An 18,469-nucleotide genomic window follows, 5' to 3' on the forward strand; every position below is an offset into this window, starting at 1 on the left:
TTTTTTTTTTTTTTTCTTTTTTGGTTTAAGGCAGGAGGTAAGTTTGTCTTTATTATCTTTCATGTCATTATTTTATTCTGTCTTTCTAGGCCATCGAGATGCTTTTCAAGGTTTTTGTTTTATGTTTTGTTTTTATCATCCAACTTATTAAATCATCCTCTCAGCTGTGTGTCATTTGCAAACTTAATAAACATTCTATTTGTATCTTTATCCACGGCATTGAAGAAACATTGGGGGAGAAAAAGTAAATAGAAGATGCTGCTTCAGGCTTCAACTTATATTTTTCTCCCCTGATTTAAAGATTTTTGAGATACGATTAAATCCGTTGCTGGAAATCACATCCGTAAATCTATGACATCACTCAGCTGGTAAATAATAAAAAATGGACATAACAAGAGCTGGTGAAATTTCTATCTTGTGGAACTTTGTTGCTGGTGCTTCCGACTTCCTTCTAGAAGGGTTCAGAAATGTAGGGCAGATGAGAGTCTGTCGCTGCTGGAAGTCAGTGCCCTGGGGATGAGTGGCAGCATCTCACCCTCCTGTCCTGTGCATGCTGCCATCTCCACCTGGGGATCAGGGACTTCCTTACAGGTGTTTATATGTTCTTCATGCAACATTGGCACACACACATTGTACGTGCACAGCACAATTTTCCTTTGGTCTACGGAAAACTCTAGGTGTAACGCTCACTTGGCACAGATTTACAGCACAGTAAATTCTCTCTTTTTTTTGATTTTTATGTTTATTTATTTTTAAGAGCGAGAGAGACAGAGTGTGAGCGGGGGAGGGGCAGAGAGAGAGGGAGACACAGAATCCGAAGCGGGTTCCAGGCCCTGAGCTGCCCTCAGCGTTGCCGGTGGAACTTGATTTTGTGACTTTTCCTAAAGCCATGAAATTCACTGTTACAGGTGTGAGTTCACAGTGGATGTCACTCCAAGAACATCCCCGTGTGGTATCTTTAGGACCATCGTAGTATCATGATGTAGAGTCTGTGTTGAAGGAATGCTTATGGCCCCGAAGAAGCACTTAACATGTTCAATTATTCTTGACTGAATGGCAGGAAGGCACGCGGTGAGACGTGGGCACTCACCAGTGTCTCGGGATAGACACCTGACCAATGCCGAGGCTTTCCTCCACTGAACAGCTGCTTCTTGTTGCCCATTGATGGCAACCCTTGACTTCCCGCTGCATCCCTGCTGGACAAGTTCTTTTGATCTGCTTAAGGCCACGGGCTCTCGTCAAGAGAGCCCTACCTCGAAAACCTTGCTTTACTGCAGACCAGGTAAAGCTGACCAGGTGGCTGGCCCTCTCCGCTTCCAGATGGGTTTAACAGTCATAGCTCCGGCTTCACTGGACGGTTGTGACATTTAACATCATATTTACACACACGAGATGTTTAGCATAAAGCACACAGTGAATTTCAGCCCTCCCTCTGTTCCTACCCGGTGACTGAGCAAATGCCACCCCTCCTGTCTTTTCCTGAGGACACGGCCTTTCCCTTGGGGGCCCCAAGCCCAGCTCTGCTTGTCTGCTGCGTTCCTGCTTCTGAGTCCAAGAGTATTTTTTGCTCTTGGCCACATTCTGGCGTGAGATGTGGGACATGTCCCTCAACCACTCACCCTCTGCCGCCCAAACCTTCCTTTTTTCATTTCTCAGTCAACCCGCACAGAGACTATGGCACAGGGGTTGGGGGTGAGGCCAATGTATCTGCCTGCCTGGGTTCAAGTTTTGGCTCTACCTTTTGCTAAGTAGGCGGTCTCGGGCAAGATATTTAACCTCTCTGTGCCTTGCTTTTCTCATCTGTGAAATGCAGACAATCTTGCATGCTCTTGAATAACAATCTTGATGATCTCACAGACTCACTGTGACGGTTCAGTGACTTCATCTATCTAAGGTGTTTAGGATGGATCTTGGTTTGTAGTGAGTCCTGTGTAAGCGTACATTATTATTATTTTTCTTATATGTCGGGTCACCTGTTCTCTTAATTATCTGCCCCACCCTCATCTTTTAAAATGAGTATTTTTTACAATTAATGACATTCTGATCCCTACTACTTGCTGGACACAAACTCACCTCCTCCTTGGCCTGTGCATTACCCACCATTTCCATTCTTGGTTCACAACATCCATTCTCATAGTAAAAAAAAAAAAAAAAAATATATATATATATATATATATATACACATATATGTATGTGTATACATATGTGTGTGTGTGTATATATGTATATACACACATATGTATATATGTATATATATCATATATTATATATATTCTTTCATTGACTGTACATGAATCACTTAAAAATATGTAACCAATCACATGTGTCTTTTACTCTAGACAGTGCTGATCTATGGTAAGAAAAGGGTGAGAGTGACTCTCAGATTCACGATCACACATAGAAGGTGGGTATTCTGGTACAATTTTCCAATTCCCACTGGCCTTCTAATTTGCAAATAATCTCAGCTAGCTCTCTCAGAGGGAGAGGAAGACGGAACCACGTTGATGTGCTTAGACAAAGAAGAAATTAAATACTGTTAGTAGGTGTGGATCTTTAACGAACCCATGAGCAAATTTCACATGAAGAAGCAGGGAGCAGGCACTGAGCCTCACTTGTGTTTCAGTTTGTGTCATGTCCCAAACGACGCTGGCTCCTTTGCCTTCACAGACAACAGAGTCCACAACCACCGATCACAGCGTGTTTCAAAGGCAAAGTAGTGGCTTTAGAATGTATCACTTGAACAATTTACCCCCAAGACCATCTGATAAACCTTCTCTTCCGCATCACTGAGAAAAACAACATACCTTCTCTCGAACCAAACCGGGAAGAAGAGTATCGGTGATGGAACCCAATGACAAGAAATTTACCCAGTCACTTAAAAAATCCAAAGTCACACCAGCTAATATAATTCTTATACCAAACACATTCTTACCGCACGTTTATACCGAAAGCACAGAATTCTTACCTATAACTTTTCCTAGAAAGAGCGACTTGGGAGAATTGAACAGGGTGTCAGATGAACTCGGCAGATGGTAACTCACAGAAGGATAATGATCGAGCTGTGGGGAGAAAACAAGAGACACTTTTAGAAGGAAATGGCTAACTTGCCCTGGAATCAAATCTTCCGGGGGGGGGGGGGGCCCACGACATCACTCTTCAAACTCTGGTGTCCCGATATCTTATTTCAGAAGGTGCTGACTCTGAAATACCAGCCTGAGAAAACGGGAAGCCAATTTATTCCTTCTGTGGGGTTATTTGAAAATATCTGAGCTTGGGAAGTGAAGACTCCTTGTGAATTGTCCTGCAGCTTACACACATTTTGCTGTGAAGAATTTGTGAACATTTTTGGCTGGATAAGATCCTTGCTCGTTTTATTTGCTGTATTTTTTAAAAGTTTATTTGTATTTATTTTGGGAGAGAAAGAGCAAGCAGGGAGGAGCAGAGAGAGAGAGAGAGAGAGAGAGGGAGGGAGGGAGGGACAGAATCCCAAGCAGGCTCTGCACTGTCAGCACAGAGCCCGGTGTGGGGCTCAAACTCATGAACCGTGAGATCATGACCTGAAATCAAGAAATCAAGAGCTGGACACTTGGGATGCCTAGGCATCTCAATTGGTCAAGCATCTGACTTCAGCTCAGGTCACGATCTCACAGTTTGTGAGTTTGAGCCCTACATCGGGCTCTGCACTGGTGGTATACAGCCTGCTTGGGATTCTCTCTCTCGCTCCCTCTTAAAATAAATAAATAAACTTAAAAAGAAAAAAAGAGTTGGACACATCACCAACCGAACCACCCAGGCAACCCCCTTGCTCATTTCGATAGAGTAAAATCTACTTGATCTAATCTCCAGTATTGACTTCTGAGATAGAAAATGCTACAACAATGAATTTTCTTTAAGATCCGCTTATTGTCCTGTTTTATTCACCTTTCCATACCATATAAGCTTTCAGACCAATGCTGATCTTTGGTATGTATATTCAAATATGAACATATATACATAAATATGTATATTCAATGTTGACATCCATGTTGGGTAAAATATAGTTTTTTGGCTTATCAAATGAGGACGATACCCCCACAGGGCAGGGACATTACAGCCTGGAGGGGACAAAGACACATGTGCTCCAGCAAGGCTCGTTCTTTCCGAGGGGAGGGGAGTTGGCAGTGGAGGGAAGGGAAAAATGAAGCAGGTGGAAAGAGCTTACAGATCATGGCTGTCGGAGCAACGCCCGTTTCTGGTTACATTTCCTGGGAACCAAGTGCAAACGCCGATTTCCCGGTATGAGGACGTCTCCTGTCCTCTGTGTCCCAACATGGCTTTTCCTGCCTTAGCTGTCTTCTTACAATTGACACCGTCTAGTTCTGTTTCCCCCACCGGGAGCCTCTAGAGTTTTCTGCGCCTCTTTGTAGCCACCTGTGAAAAATCTCTTTCGCAGCCTTTCGCTTTTCTGAGATGAGTTTCGTACCCGCTAAGGTAAGCAGGCGAAGGGTGCAGACGAGAGGAAACACGGCGCCACCGTCCCTGCGCTGCTGGAACTGCACACGGGGGGCTTGCTGAAGGCAGCCTCCAGACTCCAGAAACGACCCACTCCCGGGTCCTTGGTCACCGATAAAACTGGGCTGAGGCTGCGGGAAGAGAGGCTGTCAGCAGCAACGGTGCTGGGAAGTGAGCTCATCTCACGTGCCGCGTGGAGGATGAGCCCCTTTGAGGAATGATCTACACCTGACTCCTGAGACTGCTTACTAGAGTCGCAGGGCTTATTGAAAAGCCGGGGTTCAAAGACTCATCGCATCTCAGGAATCTGGGGAAGGCTGACCTGCAGAGCTGGTAGAGTATAGTAAGTTACCGTGCATGGGAACTCCAGGCACTTGTAACAGAGCTCCAGAAAACACTGGCAAAGCAAACGCTGGCATGCTCAGCTCTAATTCTGAAAAGTTTTCTGTAATTTGAAGTGCATCGCTCACAAAACACATTCTGGCCAGAGAATCTTAAGATCCTTGAAATCTCATCAAGTTGCTCTGCTGGCTGCTAAATATTAGCCAGCTGCTTTGGCGCCATCTGGCGGCAAATATGGGTAACTGCTGCGGTCCGTCCCTCTACTTCCGCGGTCAGAAATTTTTTGTGGTCAAAAAAGATACTCGTGGAAAGCCAACATAAGCGGCTACCCTACATGCTTCACAGCGATGATCTTCCCCTAAATACTTCTTATATTTTTATCTGTCTTGCCAAAGAACTTAAAGATGGATACAAACAATATACGTTCATTATAGAGAAAATAATAGTATAGATTTGCAGGAAAAAAACCCCACCTGGTGATAATGTTTTTATCAAGTCAGTTTGTTAATGTATATAGCTTTGATTTTTTCCCAAAAATTGGATGGGACCCAACTATGCATATTGCTTTGTATTTACTTTTCATTATTAAAGATGTATTATGAAATTCCATGTCAATAAATCTACAACTAAATCACTTGTCAGGAATGACTGGTATTCCATTTTATGAATATACTGTGCATAATCTTAAAATTTTTTTTTCAACGTTTATTTATTTTTGGGACAGAGAGAGACAGAGCATGAATGGGGGAGGGGCAGAGAGCGAGGGAGACACAGAATCGGAAACAGGCTCCAGGCTCTGAGCCATCAGCCCAGAGCCTGACGCGGGGCTCGAACTCACGGAGCGTGAGATCGTGACCTGGCTGAAGTCGGACGCTTAACTGACTGCGCCACCCAGGCGCCCCACTGTGCATAATCTTAAAAACTATCAAATTTTGATGTTTAGACTTTTAGATTTCTTTTGTCTTTTGGCCCTGTACACTGCCAAGCACATAGTAGGTCCTCAATAAAAATGTGTTGATATATGTTAATCTAACTCTTAAAGTAGTAGACACAGGGGCGCCTGTGTGGCTCAGTCGGTTAGGTGTTCGACTTCGGCTCAGGTCATGATCTCATGGTCCGTGAGTTCAAGCCCTGCATTGGGCTCTGTGCTGACAGCTCAGAGCCTGGAGCCTGCTTTGGATTCTGTGTCTCTCTCTCTGCCCCGCCCCACCTCACGCTCTGTCTCTCTCTGTGTCTCAAAAATGCAAAAATGAATAAAGGTTAAAAATAAATAAAAAAAAAAAGATAAAGTGCACACAGAGTGAAATCAGTCCTCAGATGTGGCCTGACCCATCCCGTAGAATTACCTTTTTGAACCGTTTCTATGGCTCCAGACCAGACAGACGTGGTTTTTTAGCAGCCCTTTAATATTACTTGGATTGAGCTCATAGTAAAATAAAATTCCTGGCTTGTCTCCATAGGTTCCTTTCGACTTTACCCCCTTCCTATACGTATGCGGTTAAGAACCTGAACCCAAACCTAAATTTTAGCTCTATTTATATGCAGTGTTTTTTTTCTCTCTTTTGTGTTGAAGCAAAAGGTTTCGAATCTTGATTCTGTCATCCGAAGTGACAGCGACCCTGCCTGGTTCTGACTTATCTACGAATGTCCCGAATACTCCTAAGTCTTATTTGTCAAGGAAGTGGAGTCTGTCTGAGCCGCGGGCCCACAGAGTGATGCCTCAGTGACGGTGCAGCCTGGTGACCAGCCCTCCGGAGGTGACAATAAGAGGCCCTGCGCCGTCCCCCCGTGGCCCACGTGCTCCAAAGGCCTTCTGTCTCCCACTGCACGCACCGCAGCCTGACAGGCACCTGCACTCCAGACAGTGGCCTGCTGCTTGGCAGGAAGCAGCTCCAGGCTGGCCAGACCAGGCCCTTCCTGCTCTCCGGAGGGCTGAATGATCTTCTCCAACGACGTCTGAGACCCTCCACCGCCCCTCAGCTCTGCGGGATGGAGGCGGGGAGCCTCTACGAAATGCTCCTGGCGTTCCCTTCGATCGTGCAGTTTCCCTTTACCGTAGTCAACGCTTATATCAAAAACCCCACGTGTAACCCACTGTGTGGTTTCAGTCTCCTGACTGGGCCTAGACAGCTCCACCAGGAAAGGGGGAAGCATGTATTGAGCCACGACTGTATGCAAGGCTCGCCAGGCTGTTCACATCTTATCGACTAGACATGGGATAGGCGTCCTGTTCTTCGGTGATACGGAAAGCATCCCAAGCAGAAAGAGAGTAAGCGGCAGAGTTAGCCTTCTAGCCGGAGACCGAACCGTGAGCTACAAGCGACCGTCTCCAGAATTCGCCCAGCCACGTCCGCTAGGGGAGGGGGAGGATCAGCCGCATTTTAAATATTGACATTTGAGAGAGGAAATGCATTATTACATCAGATAAGGCAAGAAAGGCTGGACCCGAAAGCCCAAGGCCATGTCAAACGATATCACTTCACTCGGTATTGCCAGGTGGCTGGCCGCCTCTTTTCCCAGAAGCCCTGGTGCATTGGCCGTGGTTAAGTGTAATAATTTCAAGGTAATTTCTTTGGGTCCAAGTGAACTGTTCTGCTGTACGTTTAGCTGGTGGTCATTTTCCTGGCATTTAAGAGGCAATAAGAGATTGTGTAATGGAGGCTCATTAAGATTAAGGACTGTGACTCCGTGTGCCCCGGGGTGACCTTAAGGAAGCACTAATTTGTTCAACATTTCCCATTATACTGATTCGGGCTGGGGCTCCTGTCCTACGTGCTGAGCTGCGAGCTTTAACGTTCATTCAGGTATTATTTTACAATTTCGGTTCATTTGCCTGTTTAAGCCATCGTGTGAAGGAGTTTCATCGGCCTTGCTCGCGTCTTGGGGGTGAAGCGGAGGAGGCAGGGAAGGGACAGAGAAGAAAGACTGAAGCGGCATGGATGAGGTGCCACCGCGGGGACGGATGGCTGGCTCCGCCCGAGAGGAAGCCACACCCTGGACCAGGGCCCCGGATGTCGCGCCTCCTTTCCTAACCCTTAGTTTTTGGTAACACGTGGAGTTAGCTCAGACACACTGGATTCAGGACATACCATCTTGATGGAGGTTTTTATTCCGCGCTGAAGCTCAAGCCTGACCATAAGGAAAGGTCAGTGCAAACAGACATCAGGGGTGACACCAATGATCAGCTCGTCTCATCCCCGAATCATCCCCCTCCTCCCCACCTGAACCCCCGTGGATGTTACAGGAGAAGGAGTATGAAGAGAAGACACTGTCCCTTTCTCTCCCATCTTAACCTCGTCCCACGGGGGGGGCCCGCAGACGCGTCCCTGCGGGCCGTTCACAACTGACAACTGGCCGAGAACAGGGAAGAGCAGTACTCAGCCCCGGCACCAAGGGTTCATTGACTTAAGAGACTCTTCCTGACCCCAAGCCACCTCGTTCTCGTTAATGGAGAGGACACAGTAAACTTACATGAGGGTGGGAGTCAGCAAAGTGGGGTTTTCGTGGGTCTCCCACCAGCTACAGGGCTGCAGCCTGTCCCCTCCTGTCCCCTGGCTAGAAGGTGACTCTATGAGGACAGGGGACCAGCCCTTTCACCTCCCCCTCCCCGGGAGCTAGCGCCTGGCCTGTTGCAGCTTGGGAAACCTTGAGCAGGGGGCTGAACAGGCAGAGGGAACACACGGGATGTCAGAGCCCAGGACGGCACCTCGCCTTTGGACTCGTGGCTGCTTCTTTTCTGTGGATTTATCTGGTAAACCTCCCGGCCCTTTTAGGACCCACATGGAGTGGGCCTGTATCATCTCAAGTGCTCGTTTAACATTTATCAAAGGAGTCGTCACTGGCTGAGCCACACTGATGTGTCTATATCTGTGTGTGTGTGTGTGTGTGTGTGTGTGTGTGTGTGTGTGTGTGTGTGTGTTTAAGGCACGGGAACCCTAGTTTTTTTACTTCCATTAGAATTCGGTTCTTCTTGGAAAGCTCTATGAACGACCCAGTGACGGAAGGCCTCACAGTACTTTGCAGCCATCAGGTTTGGGTGCATACGCCTGACTGCATCCTTGAAGACTGCACGGAAGGAGACGGGTTGGTGGCTGATCTGTGACTAGGAATCTTTACGCTTTGGTTCCCTTCCCACTACTCCGAGGGCCTCTGGGACTGGACGCTGGCCCACCAGTCAGTGTAGCACATTCCCAGGACCACAAACAAACGCTTCATTGTGGGGGCCAGGGTGCCAGCCTCTCCCAGCCTATACTGTCAGGCCATGTGACCGTCCCTCCGATTCCAAGAGTGACCAGCAATGCAGACAGTAGGTGGCCATTTGGGGTGTAGACCCAGTGAGAGGGCACACTGCATTCTACCTTAGTTCGACTTTGGCCTAAAGAGCTCATAAGCCCCACTTACAGAGATACGTACAGGGAGGAAAGAGGCCAAGAAGCACTCTCCTCTGTAACCGAACCGTGGGATACGTGGGAAACAGTCCAGCTTTTAGAACTGGGTTAGTGATGAAGGTCTGTAATGGAGCTGCCCCAGTGTGTTATGTGGCCTCCACGAATGGGGAGTTAACCGAATAACTCAGTTACCTGCAGAAACACAAGCCGGGGAGCCTTTGCCTCTTCAGGACAAGATCAGAGGGGAAGGTGGCATCTTCCTAGAACGAGGGGAGGGGACAGCGGAGCGTTCTCCCCTCCCTGTTGCCTCTCTGCTCTGACCCCACTCAACCTCTCCCAGTCCTTTGGACCCACTAAGCCCTCTCACGCATGCTTCATCAGGACTTTGTATGTGCTTGTGCGTGATATTTGCCTGGCACGACCTTCTGTTCTCCCCTCGCCAAAGACAATGAATGATTCCTTATTCTGGGATTTAGTATCTGACCACTGGCTTTTTTCTAGCCCGATGCCTCAGCACGGGGCCCTGATGAGCTGGGCTCAAACACCATCTCCGTAGCCCCTTCTCTGAAGCCCGCCATCTGGCTCTGGGATCCTTCTAACTCCAAGACAAAGCAAAGGAGACTTTGCCTCCACGGCGAGGAAAGATCCAGCTGAATCCACCAGCCCCAAGTCTTTCTAGAATGGGAAATGCCTTGTGTATGGGGGCTGGGGGCTCTCTCCCAACATGAGGAGGGTAAGTGGCTGGTCTTCACCCCTTTTCTCTTGTTAACGTCCCACCCCCTCCAACACCTGGGTTGCTAGGACCTCGTTTCTCTTCTTTGGAGGGTGGCAGGGGCTGGGAACCTTGCTCTCCTTGCGAGGGTCTCTTCCAGATTTCCGCTGTGAGAGGGGAGGGGTGTTTTGCAGGAGCAGGAACAGGGCTGGGAGTCAGCTCCTGGCAATGCTGCTCAACGTGTCACAAACACTCCCGAGGTGTTTCCTCCTTTGTAAAACAAGGAGGTTGGGCCAGATATTACTTAAGGTTTCTCTGAAAATGTCTTGTTACTATGGGCCCGAGAAGCAGTGTTTTCCCAGGTCCCTGGGGCTTTTTTTTTTTTTTTAATTTTTAATTTTTAATGTTTCTTTATCTTTGAGAGAGACAGAATCCGAAGCAGGCTCCGGGCTCTGAGCTGTCAGCACAGAACGATCCGTGAGCCCGACTTGGGGCTCCCACCCAAGAACCTTGAGATCATGACCTGAGCTGAAGTCGGACACTTAACGCACTGAGCCACCCAGGCACCCTTCAGGTCCCTGGAGCTCTGAGCAGATTGCTGCTATGACTTCGCTCCCAGGCATAGCGATGTGGTGTCGTTTAGCACATACCCCATGGCAGCCAATCCTAGTGAGGGCGGAGGGTGGAAAGAGCCCGGGAAGAGGGTGCTCACATTCGATTCTAAGACCCACACGTCGTAACCAGAGCCGTCTCTGCCATATGTGTTCAAATATCTCAGCAAATTTGGCTCCTAATATCCAGCCTGGAGGAAATGCTTACACAAAGGTCAGGTTCAGTCGGGGTACTTTAAGGAGGGAGGGGCCTGAAGACAGCTGTGTATCGCCTCTTTCCCCACACATGTAGAGGAGGTCCCAGGGAGAGTTAGTGATTTTGTCCAAGTTCACAGACTCAAGTGGTGGCATCAGCCTTGAACCAACGTTAATAAACTCACGGGAAGGTTCTCTTCCAGAGATGCTTAAGGCTGAAGAGACAAAGGATTTAAGAGACAGATCTTTCTTTGCTGTGTGGGTGCGTTATTTCTCCCTCAGAGATGTCAGGAGGCTTCACTGATGGCTTGATAAACAATTTTATTTTATTTTATTTTTAAAAAATTTTTTTTTCAAAGTTTATTTATTTTTGGGACAGAGAGAGACAGAGCATGAACGGGGGAGGGGCAGAGAGAGAGGGAGACACAGAATCGGAAACAGGCTCCAGGCTCTGAGCCATCAGCCCAGAGCCTGACGCGGGGCTCGAACTCACAGACCGCGAGATCGTGACCTGGCTGAAGTCGGACGCTTAACCGACTGCGCCACCCAGGCGCCCCGATAAACAATTTTAAAACAAGAGGCATTATAAGTATTTATTGGTGGTGTTACTATGCTGTCATTATTATGGTAATGTAATCAGTGCAGTATCTCTGCCTCATAAGATCCAGGGCAACCGGAATTTTGTGGTATTGATGCATTAAAAGAATTAATGACTCCATTAGGTGATTTATGTTTTATATCAAAAATTCCTCAAAATTGTAAAAAGGAAAAAAAAAAAGAAGCTTTCAAATGTTGCTCTGCTTCCCCTAGCCTAACACTCCACCTACTGGAAAAACACCGAATACTATTTAAAGCATAAATTGTTAAAAATAAACAAACCAACCAACATACTGGTTTTGTATCAGTAAATCTGTACGGTTTTTATAAGTCTAAGTGAATGAGAAGAGTAATTCTTATTTCAGAGCCGATACAGCATTTCTTTAACAGCATTAGTTTTAAAGATTTTTATGGTAGGAATGACCCAAACACTCTACAGTTGTTTTTAAAGAATCTGGTAAAACATATCTAGGTTTGTGTTTTGACTTGCACGTGAGAATTCAGAAGATAAAGGTAAGGCTTTAAAAATTCATATCTGAACTAATCTCTAGTAATTATGCCTCCAAGTTTCTTCTTAGAGATCTAGTATGAGCATAGCTCATGGTTTTTATACAATTTCATATTAATTTTTTTTAATGTTTATTTTATTTTTGAGAGAGCGCGAAAAGGGTAGAGGCAGAGAGAGAGAGGGAGACGCAGAATCCCAAGCAGGCTCCAGGCTCCAAGCTGTCAGCACAGAACCCAATGCGGGACTTGAACCCACGAAACATGAGATCATGACCTGAGCTGAAGTCAGCACTCAACTGACTGAGCCACCCAGGCGCCCCTATATAACTTCATATTTAAAATCACTTCAGTAACTGGTCAATTTAACCATTACACGTAGTGGGTAGGTTTGACAATAATTTACATAATCAGCATCAATTAAATCATTTCATACGGCAAAGTTTCCTGAAGGGCTCACGGCCAAACACATTTTAGTAGATTATACAATGACTTTCCAGGAATAAGGAAAAGGAAATAAATGGGTGGTAAAAGGGAGAAGACAAAGAAGAGGAGGAAAAACAAAATTAGAAATGTTCAGTTATGAAAACAGGTCTTGACGTGTTGCTGAAAGTATATAATGCAGTGGCAAACATTTTCAATTAAGTGAAAACGATAACAAAACAAGAACGAGAACAATTATGAGAAGCGATGTAGACACGACAAATGTGATTGAGGCCATTTCTATTTTAGTCTTTTTTTTAGCCCCTGTGATCTCAATTTGTCAAGCATGCGTTTTCAGGGGTTGTTGAAATTTGGCTCCTGGTGAATTCCGGGCGAGTCATATGGGGGAGTGTTAATGAGGCCATCAATAAAAATGATGTATTAGGAAACCTCTGTCTCATGAATCTATGAAGAGTGGAACTGTTATAGTCTGGTGTGTCTGATGTTACTGGTGACACGTTGTTTATCTGCTGAGTTGGGGACTGGTCTGTGTGGAAGTGGATGGCTTCTCTGATTGTCAAGTCCTCAACATGGCGCCCTCACGGTGACTGATCCAGATACAAGGACTTTATTTGAAGATAAGCCCTTCACAGAAGGATACAATTGGTCAAATCTTTTAGAAGTGAGCAGGTTGGCTGCACCAGCTGGAGGCATCTGTCAGTGTGAACTACTTAAGAAGGTTACCCCTGTCCAGTGGCGCACCCATCCCATAGGCTATCCAGGGCATGGGCGAATGATTACCACAGGGTGACCTGACACCGAGGGGGGCTTCCCTGTGGGAAGAGGGAGACCCTGGGCAGAGGGCTCAAGTCATCCCCTGACCATATCTCCTTCTAGCAGTGATCTCTCTGTAAATGACAGGGCTTCTAATACCTTCTAACGCTAGGCAAGGACTTTTCATGCGATTTTATTGACCAGCCACCTTGTGAAGTGGGTCTGGAGCAAAGCTGAAGATGTACATAGAGACGTGCCCAGCTGGGTTCAAGGTGTTTCTACTCCTGTTTTGGAAATAAGACTGATAAAATAATCAGGGAGTAATAGTATAAAACAATATACGAAAACTGAGTATAAAGTATTACCCAAATTCTAAGATGTCTGGTACTGAGAATAACTGCCATCATGGTTCAATGCTGAACTTTGCAGAGTGGAGGCATTTTGAAGGAAGCATGCATCGCTAGGGGGTACTGAGGTAACCAGCCTCACTGGTTCTTAGGGTGTGTTCTGGAGAGAAATGGTAAATGACAATGGAAGGTAGCAAAGGGACACTAGATTATCCAGGGCTTTAAATGCCAGGGGGTAGAGTCTGGATTTGAGCCAAGCATGGCTGAGGTTAGTTTATTCACTTAGTTTTATTCTGATGTTACATCTCCCCCAACTTATTGTAGTTACCTGTAGCTACAGTTTCTTTACTAGGAGGGAAAATTCGATGTTTTATGTCTGCCGAGCACCTGACTGATCTGGTCCTAGAAGTTTGGACCCTGTCTTGGGAAGAGTTGACTTCTTGTTGAACATAGTGGTGGGGAGACCTGGAGGTGGGTGAGGAAGGAGGCAGGGAGCCAGGGGGAAGGAATCGGAGAGAAGAGAGCCCAGCACCGAGTGGGGTGAGGGATGTGAGAAAGCACTACAGAGGGATGATGGGTAAAGGGCCTGCTGAGGACACCAGTATCTAATGTGTAGCATTCAGCTGCCTGTTGTTCAAGACTTCATTCAATATGCTGTGTCCTCCTGCTCGTGATGGGGAGACATCTAATGGGAGCTACTGCAGAGTATATGCTTTGAATGGCTGTATGTGTTTCCATACCACAGAAGGTGCGAGCTTCATTTTGGTGGGTGTATTGTGGCTCAGATAGAGCATCCATAGAAGAGACTAGAGACAGAGAGGACCCCTGGAAATCCTGGGGGGAGGGGGGCGGACATTGGATTTCCATCAGGGAAATTGGAAGGTTGATGGGAATTGTGAATCAAGGCAGTCCGATTAAAGGCTGGAGACTGAGTCTGATATGGTGGCTAATGAATGTATCAGTCAAGCCTATACAATAAAACCAGAAAGATCCTCTGCACACAGAAGCCCAACATACGATACTCTTGTGTTGTCACATCAAGGTGCAGGGAGGGTGACGTGTCCTGAGGACAAGGAAGCTTTCCTTTGGGACCTCTCAAATCTCATGTTCCACATCCCTCACTTTGGATGGTCCCAATATGCACCCTTTATAATAAAACTGTTATCATAAATGTAGCACCTTCCTGAGTTCCATGAGTCATTCCACCAAGCTGTTGAGCCTGAGAAATTAGTGAATTTGTAGCCAGTTGGTCAGAAATGCGGGTGGCCTGGGACCCCTGAGCTTGCAGCTGATGTCTGAGGCAAGGGCAGTCTTGTGGGGGACTGTGTTCTTAAGGTATGAATTTTGGTTCTGGAAGTCTTTGCAGAGGGTAAGCTAACAATAGGACAAAGATTAAAAATATATATGAATAGTTTAGAAGCTGTGGCAAAAATGAATGAGATTCAGACTTACTTAAAAAAAACAAGGTAGAGATTCAACGGAACATTCAAAGGGCTGAATTTAGGCTCAGAACAAGCATGGCAGGGAAAAGATGCCTCACCCAAACACTGCCGATCACGTGGGTGTTCATGGAGGGTCTGTCAAGAAGTGGGCGGTGGTACCAGAGCTCAGTTCCAAAGGGTGAGACCACTCAGAATATGGATGTTTTGAAGATCAAGACAATCTGACCTTTGACTTTCTGGATATGAAGTGTGGGAACAAGGGGGTGATATTCCAGCGATGTTCCCAGGTTTGAGACCTGAGCAGCTGGAAGGATGGGGTAGCCATCGAATCCCATTGGAAAGGCTACAGATGAGGCAGGTTGTGTGTGGGCGGCCCCCAAGGGGGTTAGACTTGGAAATATTGAGTTTGAAGGTTTGTTAGACGTCTAGTAGTTGGTTAGATGTGTGTGATGTCCGCGTGGTATGTGAATCTGGAACACGGGAAGAGGTTGGGGTTGGGATAGTGACTTGGGATGAAACCACCAAAAAGATGAATAAAAACAGGAGAGAAGAAAGGACTACAGGCTGAGCTCAGAAGTTTGCCAACTGAGGGAGGCTAGGAGGGAGAGGAACCAGTAGAGGAGACCAAGCAGCAAGGCCAGCAATGTAGGAGGAAACAAGAACACGGCAATGTCCCAAAAGTTAGGGGATCACTTGTGTGGAATATTGCCCTACAGTGGAGACATGGGGGCACTGAAAATTAGATTTAGTAGTGAGGAGGTCACCGGCCATCTTGAGGAGAGAAGTTCTAGCCAGTGGGCAAAAGCATGACTGAGAATCGGTACAAGAAAAAACAGAAGAAAAAATATTCACAACACATACATCTGGCAATGGAATTGTACACCGAACATGTAAAAACCTCTTCTAACTCAGCAATAAGAAGGCAGATCTTTCAGGCACAAGAGATGTGAACGGACGCTTCACGAAAGATTTGCCAATGGTCAATGAGCACGTGAAAAGTTGCTCAACATCAGTGGTCACAAGGGACATGAGAACTGAGGCCAAGGTGAGGTAGCCCTGCACACCTGCTTCAAATGTAATTAAAAAGACCGGCAATGGCAAGTGCTGGTGAGTATGTGGGGCAACTGGAACTCTCTAGTTTTGCTGGAGGTCACATAAAATAGAAAGCAAGTTAAACAGATACGTACCAGAGAGCTGTCAACTCTACTCCCATATTTACCCCAGAGAAATTTTTAAAAATGGCATGCATATATATGCAAGTGTTCGTAACAGGTTTGTTCATAATATTCCCCAACTGGAAACGATCCACCATTTTTCACCACACAGTGAATGAACAAACAAATGATGGTATAGTCATAAATGCAACACCTCCCAGCAATGACAATACAACTACAGATACAATAAGAACGGATCTCAGAATCCTTACACCGAATGGAAGGAGGCAGAAATGAAAGATAACAGATGCTATGGTCCCATTCATATAAGATTATGGAACAGGTAAAATGAACACGTGGTTTTATAGAAACGGAAATAGAAATCTGACGAGTGGTTGCTCAGGGCAGTTTCGGAGGAGATCGACAACAAAGGGGTGTGAGGGAACCTTCCAGGGTGTTGGAAATGTTCTCTATTTTGGCCATGGTCTTGGTTACCCGGGTGTGCACATCAAAACTCCTCAACTGGTGTACTTCACGTGTGCACATTGCATGGCATGCGATTCACACGTCAATAACGGTGACGCAGATAGAATGGTGAGAAGCTTACCTGAAATGTGAGAATAGACCACTATCTCCAGTTTTATTGCCAAGAAAAATAAATAAATGAGGAGAGTGTGGTCAGGACAGAACTTTTTTTTTTTAAGTTTATTTATTTATTTTTTGTGGGGGTGGGGGAGGGACAGAGAGAGGGACAGACAGAATCCCAAGCAGGCTCTGCGCTGTTAGCATACAGCCTGACAAGGGGCTCGATCCCACAAACCACGGGATCATGATCTGAGCCGAGATCAAGAGGTGGAAACTTAACTGACTGAGCCACCCAGGCGCCCTGAGGATAGGACTTTGTTTTAATGGAGAGAAATACTCATGTTTGTTTGATGATGGGAACGAGCCCATCATCAGGGGAGAAGGAAGACAGAAATGTCATAACAACGCCCTTGAGTAGGCAAGATGGGTTTTGTGGAAACATGGAGGTCTTGACTTTACACAGGGCTCTCGGGCAAACTTAATTTTCCTCTCTGTTCTTTTCTGAACATTTCAAAATACATGTAAGCTTTTAATTAGAAAAACCTAATAGGTGGTTTTTAAATAAAGAAGAATAGAATGTTTCAGAAATGCAACATAAATGCTGATGTCAGGCAGGGACAGGTGGTGATCCCAGGTTGCATCACAGGTTAGACACAATATGCCATCAGGAACCATTTTCATTCTAAAATCATCCTAACCAAACACTACTACTCAAGTTTGCAACGTACATTGCGGTTTCTGAGGAGGAGCTTGAAGAGGATGGTGATATTTGTCTTTGTTCTAGTATCTAGGGAAGGAGGTATGGAAAGGTGTTATCACACTTAGAGATGGGGAAACTGAGGCACCATGAGCTTTGGGTCTAATCCAAGTCCATGGCATCAGTCATAAATATTCAATTTAATACACATTACCTTGTGCAAGATACCATGCTAAGTGTTGTTTGAAAGAGAATTTCCTGACTCCCTGCGAGGCTAAGACTCCCTTTCCATCTAGCTAACTCTGTGTTTGATATTTTTAAAGAAATAAAATGGTGTTTTCTATCATTGTCATTCTCCTGACCCAGGGAGAGAATGGCTTTCCTAAGTAAATGGCATTCATCGAGCAATGATTCTTTGCCAGGTGATGTTTTAAAATACTGAGAGAAAATTTAAATGCTGTATGTGTAATCAGACTAATGTTAAGGGCTTTGCCATTCTAAACATATGCAATGAAACAGCGTTTTCTTATTTATTGGATGGTCTGGTAGGTTTATAGGTTTGCTCAAATTGTGATTATGGAATGATTCTCATATGTGGGGTGTTTAAGTAAAGCAACCTCAGGTGCTCCGGCTTTATTGATCCTTTTAATGCAGTGGCTTCAGTATTTAAATGAGTTTGAGTTTGTTTCTCTAATGGTCTTTCAATAAAGCTTAAGTTGACCTGGTTCCTTTGGTAATCATGACACTGTAATGGCAGAAAAAGACTAATAATAAAAATGAACTCATTTTCAGTGGTTGAAAAGGTTACATTTCTATTGATTTTAACTGTAATATAGTTAAAGTCCTTGATATTAAAAAAAAAAAAAAACAACTCAGTAAACACATCCTTTTCAGTACGGAGGCTGCATCGATATTACTTTGCCGGTGGGTTTTGGCAGCAATAACGATATTTAGGATGGAGTCTAAAAATTGGCATTATCAGAGGACTGATCACCACATCCTTCAAACTCTGTTCCAGGTAAAAGAGTGAGAAGGGGCATGAAGACAATCTTTACGTACGTACGGAGGGACTTCAGAATGTGGGGTAAATGCTACGGGTCTGGTGCTCAGTCTGCTGGCTTACGGAAGGCAGGAGAGCTCGGCTTTCTGGAAACACTGATGTCTTCTAATGCTATGTTTGGAGGCTGTTCCAAGGAGTAGAAAGTGG

At 45.8% G+C, this 18,469-nt stretch overlaps 1 protein-coding gene across 1 annotated transcript in view; it reads right to left on the reverse strand.

Moving 5' to 3' along the window:
• The window catches only part of CNTNAP2 (contactin associated protein 2), a 2,003,978-nt gene that overhangs the window by 125,201 nt on the left and 1,860,308 nt on the right, over nucleotides 1-18,469 (reverse strand). Inside the window, exon 21 of the mRNA XM_040471688.1 lies at nucleotides 2,966-3,059. Coding sequence (XP_040327622.1) covers nucleotides 2,966-3,059 — 94 coding nt within the window. The remainder of the gene's footprint in view (nucleotides 1-2,965; nucleotides 3,060-18,469) is intronic.

The sequence above is a fragment of the Herpailurus yagouaroundi genome, unplaced genomic scaffold (genome assembly GCF_014898765.1).
Source record: "Herpailurus yagouaroundi ecotype Mexico unplaced genomic scaffold, PumYag 100, whole genome shotgun sequence".
In the NCBI taxonomy this organism is placed as follows: domain Eukaryota; kingdom Metazoa; phylum Chordata; class Mammalia; order Carnivora; family Felidae; genus Herpailurus; species Herpailurus yagouaroundi.